Here is a 12433-nt window from a genome sequence, read left to right as displayed (position 1 = left end):
GCCAGGATTTGGATCTTCAGAACCATCCATTTCACAGTTGAGAGGACAGAGGCCCAGAGAGGTGAGGACACCTGTTTGAGGCCACACAGCAGATAAACTGAGATTTGAGCCCTGGCCAGTCTGCTATCTACAGTCTCCCTTCCTGCTGTTGTTTAGTTTAAGAAACAGTTGAGACATGGTGCAGTGAGCACTGGGCCAGGAGTCCTCAGACCTTGGAGTGGCTGTTCCACTCAGGGCTGCAGGTATGTCCCTTACTCTCTTTGGGTCTCAGCATTCTGTTTCTGAAATGGGGATGCTGCTGCTGACCATGCAGAGTTGGGGTGAGGAGTAAATGGGATGAGAAGGCTGCATATCACCAGCTGCAAAGTCATTTACAGGGAAAGCATTACATCAGGCTTTTCGTTCTTCACAGGAGGAGAGACAACCTGCTCTTGAATGACAGCCTTTAGGATGAAAAATACTTGAAAAGAGAGTAGAAGTGTGCCTGTGGAAATGGCATGGCTCTAAAGTGAGAGGCACGGTTAGCAGTAAAGCAATGGGCCAGGCCTCAGCAGGTGTGTTGGGATCTCACTATCTCCCAGGCAGAGTTTACTGAATGAAGGGAGGAGACGGGGAAGTACTCCGTGGGCAAGATGTTATGGTGATGGAATGCTGTGGGTACCAGCCTGGTGGAACCATTGCCTCCCAGCAGCCAGGGCTGTCCGTTCACAGTGGACTGCAGTGTGAACCCAGGAGTTCCAGGCTAACCCTTTGCATCTCAGCCTTCTTATTGTCTGATATCACAGGAAAGATGAAGTGAACCATTTTATGTAAAAACATCATGAAATACCACATGACCCTAGGCTTTCATTTCCTGCTGGACGTCACAAAGCTTGAAGCCTAGGAATTTGTGTCTTCTTTTCTGTGTTCAGCAAGCATGGATGCATGTCCTCAGGTCCCACAGCCTGGAAAACCTCCTGGGTGGAGTCCAGCCCGTGTGCAGTCATTGGCTTTCTTCCTCATCTCTAGCCCTCTGCGGAGCCTTTCTGCTGGGACCCTCTGCCCCTGCCCACCACTGCCTGCCGGCTCTTCACCCTTCAGGCCTTTGCACCTGTGGTTTGGCTTGCTGGTCCCCTCCTATAGCTCCTCCAAGACCCTCTGAGATGGCACCCCTTCCAGGAAACCTCTCCCACTGCATTAGGGGGTCTTCTCTGCTTACATCAGGCACCACCACTGTCTCACTCAACCTGAAAAGAGGGATGTACAGGAAGGGCCTCAGAACAAAATATTTAATGACCAGACCTTAACTAGCCTAACGTTTAGGGCAGGGATAGAGGCCACTTGCTGTGCTGGATGTTGACCCTTTAGTTACTGGGCTGGAGCATCCAGGGTGATGGGAAGGCGGCTAGAGGAAGTGGCTTCTCTCCTTCGGCACAGCAGAGGTTCAGTGTGTTAACAGCTGACTCAGCCTTGTCATTGTACAGGACTTTGAACAACCCAGGGACAGATGGACTACTGGGCCTCTGAGCTGGCTGGACCCAGATCAGCCTCACAGGCTTTGTGGGAGGTACCCTGCGCTAATGGGCAGCTCTTAGCTTCTGCTCACCTTTCTCGGGCTGGGCTTCAGATTCTCGGGTGGGACAATGGGTCTGCACCCAGGCCAATCAGCTGATGCTGGAAGGCCCCTGGGCACCCTGAGGGCTCTGGGGGCCATCTGGCTATTCCCAGGAAAGGAGCCCACTTGGCAGGGCCGCTGGGCAGCAGGCTAGCCTCCTCCCTACCATCAGGCTCTCCTCCCAGCATCCTTGTTTCTGCCCTCCCACACCACTGGCTCCGCAGGGCATTGGGCCTTACTCATTCTATATCACTGGTGCCCAGCCCAAGCCTGGTTGTTGGACTGGGTTGGTTGCAGAATGAATTCAGGAGCCCAATAAGAATCACCAGTCATCATTGCCTCTCATGCGTCTATCAGTAGATTTGAGCCTCGGCTGTGAAATCCTGGTGAGGTCTAACTGTGGTGATGCAGAAAAGCACAGAACCTGGTCCCCGCTGAGAATTTGAGCAATGGTGTTTCATTCACTGCAGCAGCCTGGAGTCTCCCAGGCCTGGCCTTTTCTCCTGTCCGAGTGGTTGTGGTCACAAGGCCAGGTCAGGCCCAAGGGCCCCTCGTTCTGCGATGGCAGGACCCGTGACGAGGCCACTTCTGCAGCTGCCACCTGAGCGGCACAGTTCCCAGGAGCCAGCTGCCCCAGCCACCTCTGCGTCATTTCCTTTGGTCTTGACTTTTTGGCCTAGTTCTACTATTTTAGTCCACATTCTGTATTTTTAGGAGCTACTTTCAGTCTTTTCTAGAGAGTGGATAGAATGTGTGCTGTGTGTATGCTTAGTCACTCAGTCGTGTCTGACTCTGGGTGACCTTGTGGACTGTAGCCCACCAGGCTCCTCTGTCCGTGGGGTTTTCCAGGCAAGAATACTGGAGTGGGTTGCTGTTTCCTTCTCCAGGGGATCTTCCTGACCCAGGAAGATCTGCATCTCTCTCTTGTGTCTCGAACATTGCAGGCAGGCTCTTTACCCACTGAGCCATCAGGGAAGGTCTATTTTAGTCCACATTCTGTATTTTTAGGAGCTACTTTAATCTTTTCTAGAAAGTGGGTAGAATATACACGTTTAATTAATTAATGGGATTTAATGAATTCCATCTTTTATAACAATAAATGTTGACTTGTCATTATAAACACACATTTAGCGTAAGAGTGAGGAGGTGTTCCAGCAAAGGGGACCCACTCTGGGACTCTTTGTCCCCTGGGACTGTGGATCTGGGTCACCAGCTGGGCCTGCTTCGTTCCCAGGTGCCAGTTCATCTTCACGAATTACTAATTTTATAGCCTCCTCTGAGGCAGAGCATTCTGAAGTGCACCCTTTACTCCCATCTGGTGCAGGAGACTTCTGGGCTGGCAGGTGGGGGTGCACTGAGCTGAAACAGCAGGGGCCAGACACCCCAATGTTTCCCTTTACAAGGACACCTCCCGTGACTCTCAGAGTCTTTATAGTGGAAGCTGCCTCTTCATGAGTAGTTGTGGGGCTCAGGAACATTGTCCTGCAGGGAGGTGGAGGTCGATTTGAGAGGTTAGCATATAAACGGTAGCTGAAGCTGTGGGCTTGAATGGTATCACACACAGAGCCTGTGGGGTGAGGAATGGGCCAAAAACAGAGCCCTGAGAGCACCAGCCAATTATAGCACAGAGAGAAAGAAGGGTCCCTGAAGGAGATAGAGAAGTTGCAAACAGGAAGAAGGTAAGAGAGTGATGTTATAAGAGCTGAGGAAGGAGAGTTTCAGGAAGGGGGAGTGGGGAGGGTAATCACATCAAGTAGAGCAAAAAGGCCCAGAAAACCAAAGACTGAGAAAAGTATATTGTTTATCTTTTTAGCATTTTACTTTATTAATACTATAAAATAATAAATTCTTTAATTGGCATAAACTGTAAAAATCTGTGGCATGAACTTGTTCTGGTTTCCAGCCATGCAAGCTTTTTTGAATTGCTTTTTTGAATAAACAGTGTCACTGGTCTTATACCTCTCTCTGCTTGTCTTACTAGTCTGTGCAGAACTCAATAATTGCTCAAATGATGGCTAAAGCACAATACATTTTCTTATATGTGTGTGGATTAGCCTCAGGGCTTCTGTCTAGAGCTTTGTGTAATAAATAGGCGTGAAAATGTATATAAAATGTAAGTAAGAACTCTGAAGCAAATAGTTTGAAGGCTTAAGATGGTAGCACTGCTGGCTCTTTCTGTTTTCAATGTGAAAGTAGATTTCCAATGAGAATACAATAACATGGGTATTTCCTGAAGAAAAATTCCTCATCACAGATACAGTCATTTCTGTGCATGCTGTTGTAATAAGGAGAACCAAGGAGAATTCTCCGATGGGCCAGTGGTTAGGACTCAGTGCTTTCACTGCCATGGGCCCAGGTTCGGTCCCTGGTCAGATAACTAAGGTCCTGCAAGCTGTGTAGCATGGCCAAAAAATAAAAATACAGGCAGCCCTCTACATATGAACCTTTAAGTTTCGAATTTTCGAAGACGTGAACATGTGTTCGCATGTCCAGTCATGTAAGTTCGTTCACGTGTCTGCCGTACATTGTCATGTGTGTGCAACCTATACAAGTTGTGCTTTTGTGTACTTTGCTATATAGAGCACAGTAGTTCAGTAGCTTTATTTCAAGCCCAGGATGTCTGGAATCAAGAGTAAAAGCTGTGGTGATGTAGCTGGTACTTATCTTACTTTTCAAGGTACTGTATGGTAAGAGTAAAAGTCTTTATTTTTTGCATTTGTTTTTATGTATTATTTGTGTGAAAAGTATTATGAACCTATTACAGTACACGACTCTATAGCTGATTGTGTTAGTTGACTTCTTAGGCTAACTGTTGGGCTTATGAATGTGCTATCAAACTAGAACTCATTCGTATGTAGGGGACTTACTGTAAAAAATAAAACGGGGAGCCAGGAATGCCTTGCCTTAAATAACAGAAGTTTATCTCTTGCATGAAGGTCTGAGATGAGTATTCTAGGTTGTGTAATTTTCCTTGATCATTCAGGGCCCCAGGTTCCTTCCAGGTTGTTGCTCCCGCCATGCCCTAGGGAGGTGAACTTGACTGAACCTGCATTGCTGCCCTGGGCACGTGTACTTGACTGAACCTGGGTTGCAGGAGTGCCTGAATCGTGGCCAGAGGGAAGGAAGAGAGTGTGAAGGGGGCACACCCATGATCTGAAAGCCTAAACACAGATTGGCATACATCCTTCCATTCCACTGGTAAATACTTAGTCATGTGACTCTACTTAACCGCTAGGATCTCAAAAATGGGATCTAACCAAGTTCCCAAGAAGCAGAGAATGGTTTTTAGTATCTAACTGTTAAAGAAAAACCAGAGCTGAAGAGCAGATAAAGCATTAAAAACAGATCTTATTGAGGAGTTTATACAATAGGGATAGAACTGAGCTCAGTTCCAGATAGAGCATAGACAAGGGGGGCTTTTTAGCCAAGGAGCAGGGTGGGGGTCAGGGGAGGGAGAGTTACTAGGAGGACACATCAGGGTGAAGGGGTTCCAGTTAACTAACTCCACAGGATTCCTGTGAAAGCAGACCCAGGTGATCAGATATAACTGGGGTTGAGGAATTTGATCAGGTATCAAGGGTGATCAGATACCAAGAGTGGGAGATTCTGGGCTTCCCTAGTGGTCCACTGGTAAAGAATCCACCCGCTGATACAGGAGACATGGGTTTGATCCCTGATCAGGGAACTAAGATCCCACATGCCTCGGGGCAACTAAGCCCATGCACCACAACTACTGAGCCTATGTACCTGGAGCCTGTGCTCTGCAACAAGAGAAGTCACCTTAAAGAGAAGCCCCACACTGTAACTAGAGAAAAGCCTGCATAGCAACGAACACCCAGCACAGCAAAAAAAAAGAGTGCAAGATTCTGGCTAAACTGACTTTAGCAGGATTTTTGCTACAAATGGGCAATGCAAAGACAGGTATAAATCCAAAGATCAAGGCCTGGTTGGGAAGAGAGTTCAGAGGAGACTGAAATTTGACCAAAGAGAGTCTGTCATATAAGTAAGGCTCACTTACGACTGCCTTTATTTTTAATATTTCCATTGAAATCTGGATATTTTAATAAACCATGGGAACTTTCTATATTCATTGCTACAGATTATAGAAAGCTTGGACTTTTCTTGAAGCATCTAAGTGTGGGGCACTTCCCAGTTGAATTCATTTACATGTGTTTTTGAGGTATCTACTGTGTGCTAGGGACCCTCTCACTCCAGGTGTGGAGCAGTATATGAGGTGGGAAGAACTGATCTTGGGAGGCTGTGGGGCGGCCTCAGCTGTGATGGCTTGAAGCAGGAATCTCAGTTCCCCTACCAGGGTTTGAACCTAGGCTGCTGTGCTCCCTAGTTCTTGTCTGCTTTGAAGAAAGAATTCAGCAAAGAGATGAAAAGTAGTGAGATAACTAAAATGTTTATTAAGAGAGCATATATGTGCAGAGGAAGCATGGGCTGGCTCAGAGAGAGAGTCCTGTGCTTTTGGAGGCAGTTCTTCCGGGTTTCCTCTGGCCGGTCATCTTGCTTTGTCTGGCTTTAAGTCCATAATTGGTCTGGCTAAAGGCCCTCCCGTGTGTGCACGTGCATCTTTTAGCCAGGATAGATTCCAGTGCAGAGGTCTCAGGGAAGTTGACAGAACATATTATGGTCTAGCACCCCCTCTCCTAAGGATCCGTTCTTTGCATGCATAGTTTGGGGGTCTCTGACCTCAAGAAAGAGAAATATGTGGTCTCTTTATCGTTTATCCAAGCAGGACTCCGCTTCCTCTTGCTCCTGCTTTATCTTTATCTTGAAATATCTGTCTTCAGGAGACAGATTACAGCCGCTCAGTCTGGGGCCCATATATCTCCTGCCTCAGGACCTGATCATTCAGATCCAGGACAGGCCCAAGGACTCAGGTTACCTGGTCCTCTTCCTGATTAAAAGACTCAGTCTTTTGTTATATTATCCATAAGTAAAGTTTTTCTTCCATGAATTGTCATTTTTCCATATCAGAAACAGGTTTCCATGAATACAGTTAGATATTAAAGCATCATTAAGCAATCAGATTCCCTGAAAACCTGGGACCTCCCAGCAAACACTTTGAGTGGGGAAATTTCATTTCTAAAATTGGTAGCAAAGCTTTCTTGGATCCTCAGACATCACCAACCTGAAATAATGGCCTGGAGCAGAATATCTGACTCCTGTTGATAGATAGCCTTTGTTTATGTGGATTCGTTTCGGCAGCCTCATTATCAGTCTGGACATTTTATTTCCCAGTTTGCAAATATATATGTGTTTCAGCCTCAGGGAAAATAACATCCTCTGTTTTTATGGAAAGCCATAATGTCTTGTAGCAATACAGGGTGATTTATTAGACTATATACTATATGTCAGAATTAGCATTCTCTAAAACATATTTTTGTAATGGTTTTTTTTTTTTAGCTTTATGTTTTCGAAAGATAATAAACCCATTTTTGCAGCCATTGTAAAAGCATTGCCAAAGTTAATTAGGTTTTCAGACAGCAGGGGTCTGCCATTAAACAATTTATCTTTGCTTCTTTTCATGCTGCTTTAGTTTAGTTGGGAACTACTCTATCTGTCCACCTCTGTTTAGCTGGACAATGTATAAACAGTCATAGGCCATTTCATTATTCAAGGGAAAGGTGTGTATATTCATAGATCATCTCATTATTCAGAGAAAATGTATGTATATATTCATAGGTAATTTCATTATTCAGGGAAATTGTGTATTTGTGATTAGACTGATAAATCTTGATTTACCACGTGTGACTTCATGGCAGAAATATAAATAATATAAATTTCATAAGATCTCATACATAACCTGTTTTTTTCCCACTCTTCATTATCACCCCACATGCAGTGAGATACCATATGTGCAAAATGCATAGTGAGCTGTAGAGATATGGGTTATCCTGATCAGTTAATTTTCTTCACAAGAGATTTTCCAGAGGTCATGTAAGTTAAGGATTAAAGGTTACCCCAGTGAAAGTTGGGTGGCCTTTTCTAGGAGGAAGAGGCAGCATGTGGAAAGTCTTGGAAGGGTGCAAGAACAAGTGTGGGGTACAGAAGGCAGATGCTATGTGTGGCCAGAGAACAGCACTGGGGAGCCCTGGGCCTCAGAGTCAGGCAGGGCCAGAGTAGGCTAATGGGCGCATGAGGCTCCTTGGAACGGAGCCAAAACCTACTCAGGGATGCAGGGATAGGAGAGAGGAGCAGAGCAGCCCAGGACGGCACATGGGCAAGGGCAGGGGAAGGAGAAATCGAGGACGACCCCCAACCTAGGCTTGGCTGCCCGGTAAGGTCAGTGGCCTCCTGGAGAGGGAGACAGGAGTGGTGCGGGCTGGGGAACAGAGTGCGTGAGGTCAGCACTAACCCCCACAGGGCTTGAGAAGATGGGCACTCGGAGATGGCAGGGGCTCAGGCTGGCCTTACTGAGTCGGGGGTTTATATGTAGGTGTCAGCAGGCGAGTAATCGTGAGCTGGGAATGTACTATTATTGCGGGTGAGAAAGGGCATGGCTCACTTGGGATACTGCTTGTTGCAGGTGAAATCGTTGTGGACTTTTTCAGAGCACGTTGACCGCCAACTCTGTTGTTTCTTTAGGAAGCCGTATCACTCTAAACTGGAGGCTTTTGTGAATCACATGTCAAAAGGACCTGGAGCCGCTTTCGAAAGCCCCTTGCACTCGCTGCCTCTTTACTCCAGTCACCAGCTGTGTGAGATGGGAGAGCTCACGCAGACAGGTCAGTACATCGACCATTCTTCCACTTACTCTTCCACCCACTCCTGTGTGTGGTAGACGCAAGCAGCGGGGCCTCGGGTGAGACGCTGTGGGCGCGAGGGTGAGTCAGCACTAGGACCTGAAGCGGCTGTGAGCTCACCAAGGTATCTCATTAAACATTGCTTTTTAAAAATATATTTATTATTTTTGGTCGCACTGGGTCTTCACTGCTGTGTGCAGGCTTTCTCTAGTTGCAACACGTGGGGGCTACTCTTCATTGCACTGCACTGGCTTCTCATTTCAGTGACTTTTCTCACATGTGGGCTCAGTAGTTGTGGAGCACAGGCTTAGTTGATCTAAGGCATGTGGGATCTTCCCAGATCAAACAAGGATCAAACCTATGTCCCCTGCTTTGGTAGGTGGATTCCTATCCACTGCTCCAACCAGGGAAGTCCCATCTGATTTCTAAATATTAAAAATAGCCTTTTCTCTTATTATTAAAAATATATATATTCATGGAAGAGAAAGTAGGAATGACAATTAGGCAAAAGGAAGACGAATCTAAAGCACTCATAATCTCACCAAAGAAATTAATAACCATTAGTGTTAATATCTGGAGAAGGCAATGGCAACCCACTCCAGTACTTTTGCCTGGAAAATCCCATGGATGGAGGCACCTGGTAGCTTGTAGTCCATGGGGTCACTAAGAGTCGGATACGACTGAGCAACTTCACTTTCACTTTTCACTTTCATGCATTGGAGAAGGAAATGGCAACCCACTCCAGTGTTCTTACCTGGAGAATCCCAGGGACAGGGGAGCCTGGTGGGCTGCCGTCTATGGGGTCGCACAGAGTCGGACACGACTGAAGTGACTTAGCAGCAGCAGCAGCAGCAGTGTTAATATCTGTATGCAGTCATGGGTATGCACACACACACACACACACACTCATTCTCACAGGTTGTATCTTCCTCAGCACTATTTTGTAGCCCACTTTTTCACTTAATAATGTATTGTGATAATCTTTCCCTACCAATATGTGTTCATCAACAACATAGTTTCTGATAGCTGCATATTCTTCCACTATGGATAGGCCATGATGTATGTAACCAGTCCCATATTCTTAGATACTTAAGACGAAACAGCTAAAAGGTTTTAGTGCCCAGATCTGAGGGACATGCATATGGTAGAGCCCCACCACACATGGAGCCTGCAAGTGTGTTCCTCACAAAAGCCATCTCTTCCTCTGCGGCCCTGCTCATACTACTGTGCAGCCAGTACACTGTCAGCATAGGTTGGTGAGTTAACTGTGGGTTGGCACGAGAAAGAACTGGTGCCCCCGAGAGGTTCCAGCTTCCTGTCTTCAGTCTGAGACCTCAGAGGACCTTTGTGTGGTCACTGGTCTTTCTGGAGGAATCAGGATGACCATATTTTGTTTCTTGATCCACCAGCATCTTAGGACCTCAGCTTTGATGGAAAGAAGGTCCATCAAACCCCATTGGTTTCCCCATGTTTTGAAAACTATTATTATTGGGGAGAATGATGGTAAATGACCAAGTGGGGCAAGATGAAGGCTCTGGAGGACTAGCCTTGCACAAGGAGTTTTGTCAAAAGCTTTTGCTAATTAGTTCCACATGTGCAAGCTCTGCATTAGTTTAAAGCAGGAGTCCTGGGATTTCCCTTGCGGTCCATGGCTAAGACCCTGTGCTCCCAATGCAGGGGGCCCGGGTTCAGTCCCTGAACCGGGAACTCTATCCCACATGCCACAACTGAAGATCTTGTATGCTGCATCTAAGACCTGGAGCAGCCAAATGAATAAATATTTTAAAAACAAATAAAAATAGAGGAGTCCTTCTCCTACCAGAACCAGAGCCCCCTTTTATTAACAAGTATTTTGTGGTGCTCTCTGAACTATCCCAAAGTGAAATTCAAATATAACCGTTCTATATACATAATTTTACAAAACAGTTATATCAGGTATCCTACCTGTAATATGAAGTACAAACAAAAGGAAATGATTTTATTATGTAATTGTATATATCTCACTATAAATGTTTGATCACACCTTTGTTAGAAAAGAGAATGAAGTAATCAATTGCTTGCACGTAAGTGTAGATGGGTGTGGTGACAGCTGCAAATGCAGACTGATCAAAGGATGTACATTGATGACACTTAATACCCCGTACATTGATGACTCTTAATACCCCGTATATCAGGACATGATTTATTTGACAAATGTGATCAAGACAAAAGACAGATGTCCCTTAATTTATTTCTGGAAAATTCAGTAGATGTTGATGTTATGCAAAAATGGTTTTATGTCTGTAGACACAAAAAAACAGTTTTGAAATTGAAGTATTAAAACTTCAAGGATTAAAGTATTAAAACTTGAAGGATTTTCACATATGGGAATATCTTGTACATTCAAAAGTTATTCAGAACAGAGAACAGTTCCTCGTGAAGACTGTCCAGCCCTTGGCCCCCACCCACAAGGGGTCAGCAATGTTCCTCCCCATGTTACCATGACAACCCTAACCCTCCCTGAGGGCAGAACTGTGCTTGCTGAGAACCACTGGTGGTGAGTAACAGAAACCAACTCAAGCCAAAAAGAAAAAAAAGGACATTTATTATAAAGACTGAGGATGACTCACAGACTCTAAGGGCAAGAATATGACTAGGCCTCCAGAGACTGGTCCCAGCGATAAAAAAGCTGTCTGTCTCTGCTGCTATGGTTTTGCTGTGTGTCTGTCAATGGAGACAGTCCTGGCCACATGTAGAGATGAACTTACACGGTCACGTTCTTGAGAGAATCTGATGGCGTCCTTGAGGGTCAGTGTCCATCAGCTGGCTGGGAGGTCAGGGTAATCGCATCAAGTAGTTTACTCATTCCCATCTTTCTTTCCAATTGACCTATTATCATCAGTGTTTTTCAAATTAGCCTTGCCCTAGAAATCTTATTTGTGGTAGTTTGCTCCTATTCCCTTGGTCTCTTTTAATGGTCATTTTTATCTATTTGAAATTTTGCATCGCTGTTGGAATAATCATTTATAAGTGACACACTTTGGGGACCTCACAGGAACCATGTAAGATGCAGTTGGTCATTAGTGTCTACTCTGTCCCAGGTGCTTTAGCAGCTGCCGTGTGTAGGGCAGGAGGGCGACTGGATGGCACGGCATGGAGGCCCCTGAGGGTGCTGCTGCCAGCTGCAGGTTCTTACAGAATAAACACAGGCTTTGGAGTAGACAGACCTATGAAGTGGGGCATGTAACATATTCCCGACAGAGCTGGTGGCCAGTTGCATTTGACAGTGTGTGTAAAGCGCTGAGTACAGTTCTAGCACATGCTAGGCTCAGCAAATGCAGCGAATGCCTCAGAAGTCCAGCAGCCTGTGTGAACAGGAGGGAATGGTTAATTCCACCTGGGGGAGAAAGAGAAGGACAGAAAAGGAGTTATAGTATTGGAGTCAGGATGAGGATTTCACTGGGAAGAGAAAGGGAAGGACAGGAGCCGGGTTGTGAAGATGCAAGTTGTGTTTGGAGAGAAGGAGACACCCTGAATGGGTAATATTTCGGCATGAACATGTAGGGAGAAGGTGATGTGAGCCGGGACTAAGAGCACAGGTTGGGCCCACATGGGAGCTGAAGCTCTGGCTCAGCCACATCTTAACTGTGAATGGCTTGGGCCTCAGTTTCCTTCTGCTTTCTTTGTTGTTTTTTTTTTGTGAGGAATAAAGGAGAAAGGTCTGGTGGCCTTTCATAGGTGGCCTCAGAATGCAGGGTAGGCCCAGAAGAAACTGGGGGCCAGACACAGATTCTGGGTGTTGGCCCCTCTGTGCAAGTCATTTGGAAATGCTAAGACCTGTCCCAGCCCAGATCTCTGAGGGGACTCTGCTCTCAATACTCTTCATTCGGAGTAGGATCTAGATAGCCTTCATGTTATTTTTTTCCCCCTGAGCTGTTCCCCTTCCTGGGCCAACACTGTTCACTCTGTCCCACACATTTCAGCCTGAAGTTGTCTTATCTTTTTGGTTGGGCTTTTCAGACCAGTCGGGCATCTGAATAAGTGGCATCACTGGTCACAGGGCCTGCCCATGGTTTACACTCAGGGAACTGCGATCTCACACTGA

The 12433-nt window shown here is 46.0% G+C and overlaps 1 protein-coding gene across 8 annotated transcripts in view; it reads left to right on the top strand.

Annotated features, from left to right (window-relative positions):
- PXYLP1 (2-phosphoxylose phosphatase 1) overlaps positions 1–12433 on the top strand; it is a 94672-nt gene that overhangs the window by 78887 nt on the left and 3352 nt on the right. For all 8 annotated transcript variants that reach the window (XM_059888972.1, XM_024996088.2, XM_059888973.1 and 5 more), the window contains one exon: positions 8192–8331. In XM_059888972.1, coding sequence (XP_059744955.1) covers positions 8192–8331 — 140 coding nt within the window. The remainder of the gene's footprint in view (positions 1–8191; positions 8332–12433) is intronic.

This window comes from Bos taurus, chromosome 1 (genome assembly GCF_002263795.3).
Source record: "Bos taurus isolate L1 Dominette 01449 registration number 42190680 breed Hereford chromosome 1, ARS-UCD2.0, whole genome shotgun sequence".
Lineage (NCBI taxonomy): Eukaryota > Metazoa > Chordata > Mammalia > Artiodactyla > Bovidae > Bos > Bos taurus.
This window is presented reverse-complemented; position numbering and strand designations above follow the sequence as displayed.